At 39.9% G+C, this 17,662-nt stretch overlaps 1 protein-coding gene across 2 annotated transcripts in view; it reads right to left on the minus strand.

Moving 5' to 3' along the window:
• Nucleotides 1-17,662, minus strand: part of dgat1a (diacylglycerol O-acyltransferase 1a) — a 49,049-nt gene that overhangs the window by 27,104 nt on the left and 4,283 nt on the right. Inside the window, exons 3-17 of one of the 2 annotated variants that reach the window (XM_080443304.1) lie at nucleotides 13,867-13,907; nucleotides 13,528-13,613; nucleotides 10,969-11,021; nucleotides 9,935-10,040; nucleotides 9,511-9,639; nucleotides 8,313-8,393; nucleotides 7,071-7,174; nucleotides 6,953-6,991; nucleotides 6,777-6,818; nucleotides 6,165-6,209; nucleotides 4,920-5,032; nucleotides 4,568-4,633; nucleotides 4,309-4,396; nucleotides 4,007-4,069; nucleotides 3,543-3,712 (exon numbers count right to left, since the gene is read on the minus strand). In XM_080443304.1, the coding sequence (XP_080299430.1) occupies nucleotides 3,566-3,712; nucleotides 4,007-4,069; nucleotides 4,309-4,396; nucleotides 4,568-4,633; nucleotides 4,920-5,032; nucleotides 6,165-6,209; nucleotides 6,777-6,818; nucleotides 6,953-6,991; nucleotides 7,071-7,174; nucleotides 8,313-8,393; nucleotides 9,511-9,639; nucleotides 9,935-10,040; nucleotides 10,969-11,021; nucleotides 13,528-13,613; nucleotides 13,867-13,907 (1,203 nt within the window). In that variant the 3' untranslated portion in view covers nucleotides 3,543-3,565. Of the gene's footprint in view, nucleotides 1-3,542; nucleotides 3,713-4,006; nucleotides 4,070-4,308; nucleotides 4,397-4,567; nucleotides 4,634-4,919; nucleotides 5,033-6,164; nucleotides 6,210-6,776; nucleotides 6,819-6,952; nucleotides 6,992-7,070; nucleotides 7,175-8,312; nucleotides 8,394-9,510; nucleotides 9,640-9,934; nucleotides 10,041-10,968; nucleotides 11,022-13,527; nucleotides 13,614-13,866; nucleotides 13,908-17,662 lie in introns of those variants that run through there. The other variant, XM_080443305.1, reaches the window with a different exon arrangement.

Below are 17,662 nucleotides of genomic sequence, written 5' to 3' on the forward strand. Positions count from 1 at the left end.
CTAAAAAACATTATACAATAGACAGACTTTCCTGAAAGACAAATGTAAAGCTTCATTTCAAACAGCATCAAAGCCAGTGCTTCTCATACCTTGTGCAACAGCACAGACTCATGGTGCAGCCATAAGGGAAGTCTCTGATCCACAAGTGTGGACAGAGTTCCCATGACAGACCTGCATGCTTCATTCTTTCAGTTCAGGCTCTGGCGACACCTCCCTGTCCGTCTATCTTTCTAGCTTGGAGGTCATTTCCCAGGTGTCTAATTCACTTAAGTACAGACTCAGAGAAAAAAAAGGCAGGGTTGGGGTCAAATTAACATTAACATCTAATTTACAAAATGTAGTGCCTGCTGAAAAAAGAATTGCACATATCAAAGTAATGAAGAAAATAAATGAAATGCTCTGTTGAGTAGGCAATGAGCTGATGCGGTAAATACTCATGTGGTCTGCACACATACAGTACATGGCAGCATGATGAAGTATACTGTTCTAGAATATACTGTAGGCTGAATACCACTTAGAAGTAATCAGTTCTTTGCACCATTACATACAGTAGGTGGGGTAGGCAGAAGCAGCATCTAACATTTGAACTCCTTAGAGCTATCAAATGGCTTTACAGTTTGAAAAGCCTTTCTAGCTAAGAAACATTTCATAGTGGATAAAATTGTTATGCCAACCTGTACTGAACATGCCATGGGAACAGTTTTTGGTACCGAGAACAAATCCATAAGTGTTGAATTAAATAATAGTAATAACAGTAAACACACAGCTACACAATTGCTGCCATGAAGCTGCAGTAGGTCAACAAACATTTCTATGCACAGATGCTTACTTCTGAATTGTCACATGTTCATGTTCTGTACTAGAGGACTGGAACCACCAAGAGTGATTTAAACACTCTTGCAGACACATGCAGATAGATTACACAGCTGACACTTCATGTGCCAGTTGGCCGATGCTGATGTTTGGGTCACAGATACTTGCACTGCTTGCAATAAAATGTCATACCAATGGAAATGAAAAGCATTTACACACTGAGATTAAGCCATGAAGACCAATGGAGAAGATTGCTTTAGTGTTGCCAAGCATTTGACTATACAACCCCAGGTGGAATGGTACATTGGGTCAATTGATAAAGAAAAAAGTCTCGGAAAAAATACTTTTATCTTCCTATATGCATTCCTCTCAATCATTGACAATCAATTGACAAAAGGGATGACGTCAACATACAGTATCAGGAAGTGGATTCTCAAATTCTAACTGATTATTAGACTTTCGCTTGACAAAATGGTCATATCCAACTTATTTGGAAACAGTTGAAAAGGAATGCTTTATCATTTGTAGTTATTTGCAGAATATGACAAAATCAGCAACATACAAGTAAAATACAGAAGACAACTCTTGCCAAAAAAAGAAAGTTTCTTAACATGACTTACAGAATATATTAATAGAAATATTCTATTGCTGGTGTCAAGAGCATGCATGATGTTTAAAGTGCATAAACAAATATTCTTACAGACTCAAATCAGTAAATCAACACTAATGATACCCTGGCACAAATCACAAGTTTTGGCTTAAATTAAATAATTAAACAAACATACAATATATATATATAAGACATAAGGTATAATCATTTAAGGACAGCTGAATATTACCACAGCCATAGCAGCAAAAACAAAACCATACAAAGCTGAAAATAAAATCAATCTGGTAAAGGCAACACAATAAAAGGGACAGTAATGAAAAAGTAGGCAACACCTGTATTGTGAGTCACGAGACAGGTGGTTGCATTGATAATGTTCAAGGTTTAACCACATGAACCCTAGTGTCCCTATTCTGGGCATGACATAATGAGCAAACAGTCACCAAAAATAGGCGATCATAGAGGCTATTCTCGGTGAAGAGATTTGGTGTTGAGGGAAAAAAGGGAGGGGGCCAAGTGCAGACCCCTGGGTGACCCCAGTCAATGAAGTATAAGGGTTTAAGAAACGAGAACAGTTTCCTATATACCTGGGACCTGTACAAATACTTTAAAATGTTTATTTTTCCTTCATTTGTCCCCCCCCCTTCCTTGCTTCCTAAATATTTCAGTCATAGGCGGCAATCACACAGTCAGGGCTGGGCGGGCTGTTAAAGAAAGTATTTTTGGAGATTCCAGCACTACCGCTTTATTTGGCGCTCTTGGTTAAAGCTCTGTGATGAGCGGTTCAATTGTGCGGCTTGCACTAAAAAGGTCAGAATATTGAAACTTTTATGCACTTTTAAAAACGTCTAGAAAAATGTGAAGAGGAGTGTACGAAAACAATGGTTTAGCTGGTGACGTGTTTCTAGCGTCTCTGTGTGATCACCCCCATAAGTCTGTCTTTCTAGTTTATCATATTTTTCCTTCTTTGTTTGTAACGGAATGAAGGAAATGCAAGTGTCGCAAGGTACAACTGTTTATCCAGAAGAAACGTAAGGAATTAAAGAAGGGAAGAAGGAGATAGATAAGTATAGATAGATAATGTAAACAAATATTGGGGATGTTCATCACAGCTGGAGATAGCCTCAACACATTATTATGGACATTGATTCTCCACTTCTAAAAATGTTTTTGGGTTTACATCTAATGTGGTTCCTCCTACCTTGACTTCTAAATCTGTCATTTGCAAGGAAGGAAGCATCACACGTCTTCCATCTCTCTAAACACGTTTACAGTAGAATCATGATATCTTGACTTTATATTCACTCTACTCATTTATTCATAACCACAGTCAGTTGCTTTGAGTAGAACATTTTCATCTTTTTAGCGCACAGAAAGATTCAAAAATGGTATGTCACCAACATTGGCTTCTCTTGGGATCCTTAGTCAGCGCCATTCAATTATTAGTACCAAAAGTCTTTGCTTCTTGCAAATCAAAATGGCTAATGACAAGAGTCTGTGTCCACCAGGATCTCTTTCCAGTGGTTAAAGAGGTGTCAAAGCCTACTTGCTGGTGCCAGAGGATCCTCAGATCGGCTAATGACTAACTTATACTCCACCCTATGTCGAAAATAGTAGATCTGCTTGTAGATCGGCTATTTTTAGGCGCGGAACACCATTGAACAACTAAGTATAAATCAGACTTAAAGCTGGAGATTTACTACTCCTGAACTTCCACAGCAGTTCTTTAATGAATTATGATGAAAATTGTCCTACTGTACATCGAAATATATTCAATCAAGTGCTTCTTGCGGGAAGCCATTTTGGAAATTGTTCCGGTCCAGTTCTTAAAAGTGCAAACATGATTAGGTCTCTGAAGACACGTTCTGCTCCTGGGTTTTCCCTTTTCCATAATTTAAATTTATACATTCATTAATTTGCATTGTCTGCATCTCTCTGTGTGTGTGTGTGTGTGTGTGTGTGTGTGTGTGTGTGTGTGTGTGTGTGTGTGTGTGTGTGTGTGTGTGTGTGTGTGTGTGTGTGTGTGTGTGTGTGTGTGTGTGTGTGTGTGTGTGTAGTTTTGTGCATGTGTCTCATGTACTGTTCATCTCTATATGCTGCTCTGTTTTGTAGCTTGGTATGTGTATGTATTTGTGCGTTCCAGTATTACGTAGTTGTCTCATAAAGTAGTATATAGTAGTCGTGGACATACATTAAGATGGCAACTGGCTGGCCAATAATAATTGAGATCCATACAGCAGTATTTCCATAGTTACCAGCCAGGAAGCGACCCACAAACCAGGCCAGAGGAACCTGCAGAGATAAAAGAGATTAGAGATCAAAGTGTGTGTATGCACAGCAAAATCCTCAGTGTTAAATATAAATTGGAGCATAAAAATTGACCCAAATGAAACCGTTAAGGGTCCATTTGTGTAAATCCTGTGCATACAGTACATGCACGAGGGAAGTGAGAGTAGAGGTGTGTTTGAATGAATGTGAGACAGTGTATAATAGCAAGTTAAGAGAGAGAGATGGCATCAAAGAACATATGAGAGAGAGAGAGAGATGATTGTGTATACTGTACAGTATATGCTCAACATGACTCACCTGAGCCATCATACCCATGAAGGCCCACAATCTGAACATCTTCAGAGGAATGCTTACCAGGTACTGAGGAACAAATAGACAGAAAATAGATTTTAATCTCAATGATAATTTTACCTGGTTAAATAAAGGATATGACGAGAAAGAAAGAGAGAGAAGATGAAATGGATGTAAAGCGGGGAAGAGACAGAGGGATAGGAGGAGAAAGTGAGACATATATACGTACAGAGATTACAATAGGATAAAATGAGCAAATATATGAATGTGTGCATAAAATAATCCATTGGGACTTGCTCTCAGTGTACCTCATGGAAGAATGCAGAAACCAGGAAGACGCAAGTTTGTGCCAGAAACTTGTTCACTCCATTCCTCAACATGGGCTTATAGAAGTGCCTGTCACACACACACACACACACACACGTAACTCTCTCCTTTAACACATCGTCATTAACTGATGACTTTGATTTGTAACTGTTCAGGTTGTGGTTAAAAACACCAGTTTAAAAGGCACATTGACCTGTCATACCATTTCCAATCCACAGTAACATAGCATCTGGTACTCACCGCAGACACCACTTGTGAACTGGAATATTCCAGTTGGACCAGAAATAGGTGATAGACTCAGAGTTCCTGAATCAAAGACAGAAAACAAGTCAGGGGTTTAAAGACAACTTTGTGACCATCACATTTTTTAACTACTGTTCCTACTTCTTAAAAAAGTAAACACTACTTATAGATGTACACTAATACAGATTTATGTGTGTGGATATGCATTTGTGTGTTTTCAATATGGATGTGTGTGTGTGTGTGTGTGTGTGTGTGTGTGTGTGTGTGTGTGTGTGTGTGAGAGGGAGTGAGTGAGTGAGTGAGTGAGTGAGAGAAAATGTGTGTTTGTGTGTTGTGAGTCTCCACTCACCACCAATCCCTGTAGAACTCCCTGTCTCCAAACTGCATCAGCTCTGCCACAAAATTCATGGAAGAGTGAAAGAACCAATAGAAGAATATTAACCATATCAAATGGTTAGGGACCTAGGAGAGGAGAGGGACAAAAGGGAAGAGAAGAGAGGAGGGAGGAGTGAAGAGGATCGGAGGAGAGGAAGGCGCAAGGTAAAACAAAGAAAGGCAGAACAAGAAAGAAAGGCAGAAATAAAGAATGGAGAATATGGTAAATGACAGGAGAGTAAATTAGGTGTACAGTAGTGCATGATTTGCAGGTGGAGGAGAGGAGAGAGAGAGAAGAGCAGGGGGTGAAAGGAGAGAGGAGGAGTAGGGGGGGGTGGAAGGGAGGAATGTATTTCTTTATTTATACTCTGTTTTATGGCGTATGCAACACGTGAGCTTGTAGAGTGGCTATATTCGTCAATCGACACCGTCGTATGATGAAGTATACATCTGGCTTCATAGGGTTTAAGGGGTTTAGGTTGTACATCAGAGCCACAATGTTAGAACTACTGTGGATGGAGATGTGATCTGGTGGTGTTAACAGCATCATGTTGCTGCCACTTATTAGCATGTATTAACACCAGAAAGCATGTGGATGTCTTTGAGAACACATTTCTCTATGCTCACTCTTGAATAACTCAAGTCACTGGTTTCGCATTTCTTAATTGTTTAATGTGATTTGTAGTCATATAATTCTACACGTATAACCCACTGTTAAAGTCATACTGTGTAACGTTTTCAATTAAATAGGTTATTTGTGATATAATCTTTCACGTGTATATTTTTCACAATAACCATTCCATATAAATGTGTTCTTCTCTACACTATTTTTAGTCAGGGTGTCACGCGCACGCCAACATGATGCGGGCCATCGGAAATGTACCAGAAATGGAAATGCATTTATTTGAAAGTTAATACATTAACACATTGTTGTCGTATTCCAAAATAACCTCGGCGCTAAGACCCCACAAGATTCTTTTCGGAGCGGTACGTCCGCGTTTTGGTTTTGAACATAATTCCAGGAATCGTTTTAACAGACAATGGAGCTACCGGAGGTGTCATCAAAAAGATTACTAAAATGGACATTACACAGTGGGACTTTCACCAGAACAATCTTTAAAATGTGGGCTAGTCCAAACTCTTAATGAATATGACCACAATTGTCTTCATCCTGTTTTGACATCTTTACACCTATATTTTAGCCATCATGGTTACTCACAGCTAGCTTCAGCAGGCGTTCCACCATCCTGGAAAAGTCCATTTCCTGTCAGAGATGGAGGATGAGACAAACATGTTTCAATTAAAGAACATAACAAGATTATTAACAGATTAGGGCTAGGCAAAATATCAGTACAATATATCAATATTATATTGATATCATGACATGAGACTAGCTATTGTCTGAGATTTTGTATATTGTAGTATCGTGATATGGCATAAGTGTTATCTTTTCCTGGTTCCAGGCTGCATTACAGTAAAGTGATGTCATTTTCTGAACTTACTGACTGTTCTAGCTGTTCCATTATTTGACTTGACCCACGTATAAGGTATTAGTGATGATTATTTATCAAAAATGTCATTGTGTAAATATTTTGTGAAAGCACCAATAGTCATCATGCCCACAATATAGATAGAGGTAGGAGGTCAAATATATTGTGAAGTTTTGTCCATATCGCCCAACTCTATAACAGATGAATCTATGATTAGTGTATGAACATGACTAACAAAAACAAATCTAGAATTTGTGCAAATTAGGTCGTTGTACTGTACGAGGGAATACGATGCATAAATAACAATCCAAAACAGTGTGTGCATATGTGTGAGAGAATACCTGGAATGGCTTCATAGAATTCTGTATGGTAGGAACCATCCACTGGAAAAGACATACAAATAATGTCATCAGTACCCAGTAGTTTGCTGGTATTGTAATCAGACCGACATTGATACAGAAATTAAAATGTGTTGTACGAACTGACTTTTTGTGCATCATTTATTCATTCAACATACCTGTTGTATTAAACCCACCAGCAACTGTGTGAAGAAAAGCTGCAACAGAGAGCAAGTCATGATAAAGACACGGTGGGTGCGTTTCTGTTTATGTGCGTGCAATTCTGTGCATTCTCACCATTTCTAATAGTCTTCTTATGAGGAATCTCTTGCGCACTCGACGTGACCGAGGGAAATTGAGCTGGTAGCAGAGAGTAGGGGCAAAGACAAAGTAGTACATGTCTGCGCGCACACACACACACACACACACACACACACGAAAGTTAACATGTGTCATATTGGTGGGGTACTGTAGGTCTCTTTCTGGATTGAAACCCCATATATTTAAAAAAAAAGTACCGTACATTCCCTGGTTCCCCTACATATTGCACACACTTGCACTTGTGTACTGTATGTATGTTGCTGGTCCTTGTCTCCAAAACAAATTTCTCGCAAGGGAGACAAAATAAAGTAACCTTGAACCTTGAACACACTACACTAGCAAAGTATATAGGGCTTAAGTGGTTAAAATCTTGATGTAGACTCGTTGACAAAGCAAAGGTTGTCCTACAGCTGTGCTTAAGTGTCGCAGTGTAAGTTGTTCTGGGTAACAGTGTCACCTTAATGCCTGCAATGTAAATACAACTTAAGGTTTATTTAAAACATCGATATGTTATGCTGTCACAGTTGCTGCTGTGTGTGAGGTTGTCTAGGTCTGCTGGAGAATTATGTTGGTCCATGATACATATTCCAGCAAACACCACCATGATAAAAAGGGAAGAGGGAATGTTGGACATGGCTATAGTTCATTCATTTTTATGCTGTACCTGCTCTGTTAAGCACCTTGACATATCTGATATGAATCACTAAAAAGTATAATTAATAAAACCTTTTATTAGTGATAACTCAGAAAGGATAATTCACCAAATCTCCGTCTGTCACACTGTGATCCTCGTAACATGTATGATGACCAGTGACCACGTATTCCTGACTTCGGACGCTGCTTTCCCGAAGGGCGCCAGTCTAGTTATCTTTAACACAAAGGTTAGATCTAATAATCATGTGTTTTTTTGTGGATGGATGACAGACTTCATGTAGTCAGTCTATGAAGTCAGTATTATTACATCAGAACTATTATGTCAGTCATCTCCATATTTGGGCAAGGTTTCATCCCGATTAAACTGCCATTGACTTCTGTTATGAACTTAAAGTTAAGTAGGTACTTCTTAAAAGTTAAGTAGGTACTTCTTAGGCCTTCTGGCGGCGTGCACAAGAAATGTGGTGCTGATCGGTCCAGCGGTTTGAAAGATTATCTCACGGCACAATAGCATAGTGAATGTGTTGTGAATGTGTTGGTCTGTCAGACTGTTGTCATGGTTACCTCTGTGGGTGAGGTTGCCCGGGTAGGAGACATGAGTGTGCACTGTAGAACCATTGAGCATATTGTGAGCTACAGTTGGACCTGAAAAACAACACATGCACACTTAAGACGGCATCACTTCTACTCTGTGTGCTTACATCAGTTCAGAACCCAATATATTAAGTAAAACAAATATTTAAAGCCACGTTGAGCATTGGTAGAACCTGTACATGATATAAGTCCAAATATTGTCAATCATCTTCATCTGTTGCTTGTGTGCTCCGAGATCTTGAATCTTGATTGATTTTGAAACCTGGTTTGCCATGCAATGACAGTGAATGGAATCACTACCACTCGTTACACGATCACAGAGCACAGACGAAACAAAGAAAATCGACAATATTTGGACAGATACGATTGATTTGTGTGAGGTGTACTACACCTCATGGTGTCTAGGCCACAGACAAAGTTATTTACTTATATTACACTCAGGTAGCTATACAACCCTATGTTCTACCAAAGTTGATCAATTTAAATATTGTACTTTGTCTATACCAAACCACTGTTTTAGAAACGGTACTGAGCTGCTGGATCTACAGTAACGAACATATTCAAGTGTTGGTGTTCACTAAGAGGCGTTTGTAATCAGACTCAAAATATATAATAAATATATATAATACATAATAATGCTCATTGTGACTAGTGTTACAACTTGTAAAGCTTTTTATCTGGACCATTGATCTGAACCATTGGACTTCTAGCAGGTTTGAGTGCATGAGCCATTGAGTGCATGTAGCATTTCCACCACAAGGTGGCAGTAGCAACACTGGACTGCAGTTAAAGGGATACTTCACTTTAGGGCCGGGGACACATTTAAAAAAAATATTAAAAATAAATGAAAAAAGTTATGGAAAATTCATGGCCCCCTCACGCATTAGAGTGTCCTACTAATGTGTGAGGGGGCCATGAATTTTCCATAACTTTTTTCATTTATTTTTAATATTTTTTTTAAATGTGTCCCCGGCCCGAAAGTGAAGTATCCCTTTAAATGTGATAAATCTGTGCTAGAGCTAAGACTGACCTGCGCAGGTCAATCTGTCAATCAATATATCGTAATACAAGTGGTTGCATGCGTTTCCAAGTAGAAAGTTGTTGATTTGCATCTGCTAGGTTAATTGTGTGTGTATGTGTGTGTGTCTGCGTGCGTGGGTATACTTACATGAGTTGGAGCGTGTCAGTCTCCTGGCCTTGGCATGTCTGACTTCTCTGCACCACCTGTTGGTGTCTTTGTAGGAATACAGCTTGAGAAACAGCACAGTGTAGACACCTAGAGACAACACACCACCCGCTGACACACACACACACACACAGACAGACGCACATTTCAAATACTTGAACCTGTGTACATGCACAAAAGATAGCATCATGCATCTTGTCAAATATTTTAACATGCACTTCATGTGCCATATCCTAAAAGTGTGTGTGCACAGAGAATACTCAGATCTACAAGCTCACAACGTGTCGTGAGCTTTTAGATCAGCTATTTTTGGCTTTAGGGTTAGGATTAAAAAATGCAAAAAAATAAAAAAAATCTATCAAAACATTGATGTCTCATAAGTATAGTAATACAAACGTGTGTGTACCTGGGGTCATGGATGTCAATATGAGTATAGTAGCTGCTGGAAATATTAGTATGGTAGCCAGGTTAATGATGTGCAACACCAATCCTGTTCTTTCTGAGATGGTACCCTGGAAAGATAGCACAAATAGAGAGATGGAGGGCACAGATCAATATAATATATCATTGCTGTCGGATGGAAACCTTGTATGTTGTCCCTTTTTTATTATAAAGAGAATAGCCGATAGGCTATTTTCACTACTTTTGTGCAACACTCTTGTATGATGAAGTAGGGCAGTCATTTACGAAAATGTTTTGACATTTGAAGGCTGTAAGGCACTTTGCAGTTATAAAACCTGCGAGATGTCAGCTACTATACTCCATGCTGTATAGCAGCCTACAATAAGAGACAGTCACAATGACATTAAATTGCATGTTTTCACCTCATTAATAAGGAATCGGATCCATGATCATACATGCCACGGTGCACTTGATTCCACAGAGGTATAGTTTGATGTGCTTTGTGCTGCGCTCTCGGCTCTCACTTTAACTGACGAGGGAACATCTTTGTTCCCCCATATATTGCCCAGCAGTAATCTGATCCCTGGTCAGTCAGTATATCATAGCAGCACTTGATTCCTGGAGTCCGAGCCCCCCTTCTTTCACACCAACAGCCAGTTTACGAAGAACAACTATTTGTTGTGTATTAGCTTGTTTGGCATCTAGTTGATCCGAGTTGAGAGAGCAACTGCATGTAGCCAGTAAAACAGAACGGTCATTGCGGCAAGCATGCAGCCAATACACAACGACGATTGCACAACACAATGGGAAACGGTGGGGTGCTAGACCAACGCCAGTCGGGAAAAATAAATTAATAAATAGACCAGTCGATCGCAATAGTGTCCTGGGGGACATTCAGGCCCTTCTGACTCCCTCCCACGGCGCCTATGCACTCTAGGAATGAACAAATCACATCGCAACGCGTTGTGAAATATTTTTTTATGCATGACAACATCGTACGATGGAAGTAAAAAAATTATCATTATTTAGAAATGTTACCACAGCCAGACGTCTCTCTGTGTACAAAGATGCCATGATGAACGCATTAGACCCTAGAGAAATAAAGACAAGAGAAAAGAATAACATTAATCAGCATAGACCATAACACGTTCACTGAAATCATATCTTAAGCATTCAGCTGATGCCTTTATTGAAAGCATGATGTACTGTATAACCACAGTGACTTAAAGCTGCAATCCGGAACTTATTTGAATGAATAACCAATCTTTATATGGTAAAGTATGTTAATACAATACTATGTATGCTTTCATTGAGAAATTTTGATCCTGGTGCCCTTGGTAGTACTGCCTGAAGCGCATAAGTGCACAATCTACCATGGACAAGTGGGCATTACATCTTGGACATTTGGTCTCTCATGCAGGAAACCCGGGTTCAAATCCAGAGAACGTCATAAAAGTTATGGGTTACAGCATTAAACACATTAAGCATTGGTAATGACATTGTCTGGGTTAGGAGCCACCCATTAAAAAGACGTATAGTATGCACTACACAGTAAAATCATCAGTGTTAATTTAACTCAAAAAGTGTACAAATGTAACCATTTGGTTACTATTTGCTACACGTTTGGGAATTACAAATGGAGAATGAACACTAAGGACTTGTGTAATGCTACTGTATGGCTTTTTGGTTAAAGAGAAAGAAGTTATGTAAAGTTGCTGTAGTGAACACCCACAGAGCACTGTGACACAAACAATTAAAATGCAGACATTTAAAAACTTCATCTTAAGAAAAGATAATGCAACGATCCTCCCGGTTGTGTGGGGTTTGTTGCTGAACAACTGTGTCCTTATTCGACCTTATACATTATGGGAAATCAAGTTGATTAATAACTAACCTAGTGGGAGGGAACCAGATGGTAGAAAAAGATAAAGATAGTGAGACAAGTGGCGGAGGATAGCTGCAGAGCGTGGGAGAACAAATGTACTTATGTGCTTGGATGTCAAAATCTACAGGAAACATTCTTAGCCAGTGTAACTGCCCAGTATTTTCACCACTACGTTAAAAGTATTTGGTCCTAATTATGAGTATATTCATTCCATATTAACACTCATTATCCAGTGCTCTTGCCCACCTTATCGATTCCAGTTTTTCTATGAGAGGCGAGTGGGAAAGTAGGGAGGCGGAGTGACAAGCGGGCGCAATTACGTGAAACTGTCATGTTCGTGCTCGTCTCACCCACACGCCCGCCGCCAAGTTGAATTGTGTTTTCTACGTGAAGCGTATTAACGCATCTATTCATATGATCCCATGGACCCAAGCGGGTATGCAGGCTTAATGCCCATGTGAATAGACTGTATGAATGTTGCTATGCATCATCTAACTTTGGTACCGTTTTAGGCACATTTATGGTTGGCATTGTTGTGTATACTGTAAAGGGCTGTCCAGTCCACACCAAGAACGATAACTACATTTTACAAATCGTTCTAATTAAATGGATGGCAGAGTCCACACCACAAATATAATGACGACAACATTGGCAAATGATATCATTGGGATTACTTTCAGAGAAATTTGATAGAAACACTGTCAGCCAATCAAAATCCCTCGAATTGTACAGGGCTTCACGTTCACCGCATCACTCACATTCATGTTTACACGTTATCGTTCATCAGTGTGGATGCTCACATTATCATCATTCTTGGTGTGGACGGCCCAGAAGTGAGAACTGTGGGTAAACGAAGATCGTCACTGAGATACAGCCCTCAGTCAGCCTTCCTTGAATAAATACAGATTGAACAAACACTAGCTGAGATTAAACACCAATTTCTGTACATGTTTCTATGCTTTAAGCATCTGTTCAATTCAGTGTACTACTGTAGACCATGCATTGTGTGGACTCAAGGCAGAACCTGATGAAAGTTGCACTCTTTGACTAAAGAGTGCAAATAAGGCAAAATAGACCACACCTCTGTTGCATAAAGTTTGCTATTTCCCTGTCATCCTCTGTGAGGGCGGTGAGCCCAAAATCGTGGTGAGACCAAAATCTCTTCTGCCCGGTTCTCCTCAGTGCCTGGAGCAATTGATCTGAATTTGCACACAGCCATTGACCATTACCATGTGCACGGAACAACGAAGCCCGTTTTCGCGGGGGTGGAATCGCAATGGGGGGGGTGCGGGGGGGGTGATGGGGTCGCCAAAAAAAATCCCTCATAATATGGGGTCGTGGTATAAAAAAGTTTGAGAACCCCTGGTCTAGTGTCTATAAGGCAGCAATCATGTAGTTTCCAACCTTGAATGTGATGGCTGCCTCCAAGGATTTTTTAGTTTTTCTGGACCGACAAAAGTATAAACGTATTATTTCACAACCATAATGTTTTTTAATTTGACTATATATAACTATACTTTGATTCCACTTTTTTTTTAAAGCTCTGTGGGTGTATCATTTTCTTTTTATTATTAATTTTCATAAAAATGTTATCTTTCCACCCTTTAAACCTCAGCAGAAGTTGTCACACATGGACCTACAGATGTACATCATGCCTTATGAAACATCGTTCATTTGGGAAATACACAGGCATCAAAGCGAGTGTTCCATACCAATGATCAGGCAAGCTGCTGGCCAGCTATAGGGGTCCTTTAAGAAGAGAGACACTACTTGGATGGGGTCAACCAAGATCCCATACCTGGGAGGAGAGAGGGCAAAGGGAGAACATTTTACAATGAAAGCGTCGTTAAGGGAGCTTCACAGAGAGACATATTTAAGTATAGAATTTGACTTTAAAGTATATGACACCATATAAAATATTATAAGTGGTCTGCGAGAGGAGTTTAGATGAATAGGGTGGGGAGAGTGATGAGAAGAAATATTAGAGATAAACGTATACTGTAGCTTTGACCTTAAACACAGGTGAAATGTACCTTGTACAATATACTCACTTTATAAGGTTCTCCAAGAAGAGGCGTGCATTGCTGAGCACCTGAGACAAAACCACAACAAAGCATAAAGTTCAGGATTAGATTGTATACCAAAGTTCAAAGTCTAGACTCTAGTTTTATCATTTAGGAGAATCAAGAGTGTGATTGTGATAATCAATTATCAAGGTCACACATAGATAAAAAACAACCAACCAACCATACACTACAGAAAGGTTCCCTAGATTATGTTTATAGCACTTCTGCACTGTGGAGACATATGAAAGAGAGAGTAGGCGGACACATTATAGACTACTAGTCACCCACAATGTCACAACCATGTGGCTTGTTACTTCTCAGGTTACTGAAACACAAACATACTGTACTCTATGTGGTCCTGAGAAAGCAAATGTTTCCACATGGCAATTTTTCCTTAAATACATTTTATAGATGCTTTTGATGTAGGGCTCCAGAGTACACCCGTTTTGGGTGCACGTGCACCCAAAAATCTGTCTGGTGCATTTAAATTGTCATTGGTCGCACCAGTGCACCTTATTTAGCAGGTCTGTCTATGTGTGTGTATGTGTGGGTGCATCTAAATGATATGCCGGTGCACCTATATGAAAAAGTTAGCCACACCAGTGCAACCAACTAAAACATTTGTCTGGAGCCATGTAATGTGCATTACAGTTAATTGTTGATGATTATTATAGTCTATAGAAACTACAATATCTAGAATACAGCCCATATTGACAGAAATCTGTGTTTTGGTCTTTCACTGCGTTCCCATGATGCATTTCACAGGCAAGCGCCAAATTCACATTTTCACTATTGTGCTGTAAACAGTGAACGAGGATGATGTGCCACCGACGGCACCAGCTAAAGAAAAAGGAATTAAGGGATGTAGTTTACATTCACTTTTACTCCAGTAACATCAATGAAGTAAAGGTTTCAATACAAATCCAGCTCTCATACAGGAGGCTGATTAGATCTATGGCTACTAATGGAACATCAGTACTTAGGGATGGCCAAATGGAGACATTTTATTAACCGGTTACCGTTAGGCCTTAACGGTTAATTAATCGATACAAAATATATATATATTTTCTTTATGGCCAAAATACATTTTATTTCAAAGGGCCAAGTCTACACAGTTTGTTTTGTCTCCAGCAGAGTTTCTAGTGTCTCTATCTCTCTCTGGAAGAGGTTGCACATGAACTCTGCAGCCGCACTGAGGCACTCCAACACTAACAATACCAATACAAAGACGAGGAAGAAGAAGAATAAAGTGGAAGTTACGTGTGGTTGCAGGTGTATGGTGTTTTTTTTTTTTTACGGTTAACCATTAGCAGTTAGTGTTAACCGGTGGCCAATTTCTTAACGGTTAACGGTTAGCGGTTACCGGTTGGCCAACCCTATCAGTACTACAAATAAATATACAGATAATGTTGAAACTAAATGATCAACCGTGTAATAATTTGAGGTTGCTCTTTTCACTGATATACCAGCTCAGTGGCCTTGCGGTTAGAGTGTCCGGCTGTCCGCCCTGAGATTGGGAGGTCGAGGTTTGATCCCTGGTTGGGTCATACCAAAGACCATAAAATTGGGACCCAATGCCTCCCTGCTTGGCATTCAGCATAAAGGGTTGGATTGGGGCGTAAGTCCCTGCGACATACCAGCGTCATGTCCAGGGGGTGTACATGTACATCAAGCTGCCTCACGCAACAGAAACAGGAGATAGGCTCCTACCCTATGGGATACATTCCCTCAACAAACCTCATTACCAAAGGTGACCGGGCTTTCTCCGTGGCTGCACCCATACTCTGGAATAATCTCCCGTTTCACATTAAGATAAGTCCCACTATTGAGATTTTTAAATCAAAACTGAAGACCCACTTTTTTACTCTTGCTTTTAACGTAGATTGAGGTTCTCTGTCTGTTGTTTCTTTGTCCCTGCCGTGTTTTTATTTGTTTTGTTCCGTTTTGTTATTGTCTCTACTGCACTTTGTCTCTTTATGCCTTTTACTCTGCTTTGTAAATAGACTAAGGTCTATCCGTTCTTTGTTTGGAAAGCACTTTGGGTCAGCTGATGTTGTTTTTAAATGTGCTATACAAATAAACTTGACTTGACTTGACATAGCTCGGCAAGGCTTACTTACTTACTTACTTTTCACTGATCCCTAATTCCTGATGCTTTTCATCTTGTTTTGAGATTATACAGTACAATGTACACTATGCGTTTTCATTCCCGGTTATATTAGCAATAAACATTGCGACGTGTCATTTTACCCCTTAGTGGCTAGGAAGATGAGGTTATGGAACAGAACTCATGACATATGCAAGCAGATAAAGGAACACAAGCCAGTAATGCAGTGCATTTTGCTTGGGACCCTTATTTTAGCTCCTGCAGAGGACTGTCCAGCTTAACCCCTGTCCCAGTGTCCTTAGGCCTGGACAGCAGAATTACAAAACTCTTGGTAGAGATCCAGATCTGCTTGGCAATAGGCCACTGAAGCTGCATGCCCATCACCAACCACAAAGTCTGAATAGATAGATATTGACAGTAGCAAAGCTTTAAAATGTTTCAGCGAAGAGCTCCAGGAGAAATCGGTTACTTCCCACTCAACCGACTAGGGGAATAACTAGGGAATTACTCTACTCCATACTTTGCAGTCAGCTCTTAATTTCTCAGCATTTTGACATTTTGGTTCTCTCCATCCATGCTGGTTGGCTCAACTTGGCTGTGCTGCGTTTATCATGCCACAACAAAGCCCATATTCTATATTCAGGAAAAAAACAATGCCCTGCATCTTTAACTGGCAGTTGCAGTGTAAGTGAGATGTGAATAATTCAAATCTAGACTGGATACAAAACCCATGTTAACACCTTTACCGCCGGGCCCGTAGTTCTACGGGCCGTTAAATCCAACGGTTAAGCGCCGAGCCCGTAGTCCTACGGGCTGCGGTCTTTTCGCGCATGCGCGGTCCGGGTGCACTTTCGGAATTTTTTTGATCCACTTCCGTTTCCGGTTTGATGACAGGAAATAGAATTATTTGGGATCCGGTTTCGACGATCACGCCCGCTCCCATTCTACAGACGAAACTGAAACTCAATTCTCTTCCTGTAGTTTTTTCTCCTCGCATTTCACTGTTTAACGTAATCCGCTCTAACTACAGTCATGGAAGTCCGTTTGACATGCGGTCTTCACTGGGAGATACAGGGAGATCTCGCGGACGTAAACAGACCGTTCACGGCTCAATCTTAAGGATTTTAACAAGATCTATGGCGACATGAAAAAAACAAAAAAACAACAAAAACACCTTGGCAGGTGAGTACATTATTATGAGATTAACCTCTGGCGGTGGATGTGTTAATGAACAGTGTTTTAGTCACCTTGTTAATTAAACCTACATTTCAATGGATTAATACAGATCATAAACAGAACAATTGAAAGGGTTACCAGTAATATTATCTACTGAAATGTAGAGCCCAATTTATTTTGGATTACTAAATGAACTATTTAGACCCACTGAATAGTAATAATATATCTGCACTGGCACAGTACAGCTAAACAGAGGGGTTCACTTTAGACAATGAAGTTCAAATGTCAACAAAGTAAATGTATCAAGGTGAAAATGTGACAACTCTGTCAAACCTTATCTGAAATGGTAGAAACAGGAACTTAAAACAACTGTTGTTGCCCCAATGCGGAAAGATATTATGATAGTAAATTATCAGACCTCTCACAGCGCCACGATGGATAAGTGATAAGATGCACGCAACGGTTAATTGTGTGTGTGTGTGTGTGTGTGTGTGTGTG

Source organism: Gymnoscopelus braueri (genome assembly GCF_963280865.1).
Source record: "Gymnoscopelus braueri genome assembly, chromosome: 11".
Classification (NCBI taxonomy): Eukaryota; Metazoa; Chordata; class Actinopteri; order Myctophiformes; family Myctophidae; genus Gymnoscopelus; species Gymnoscopelus braueri.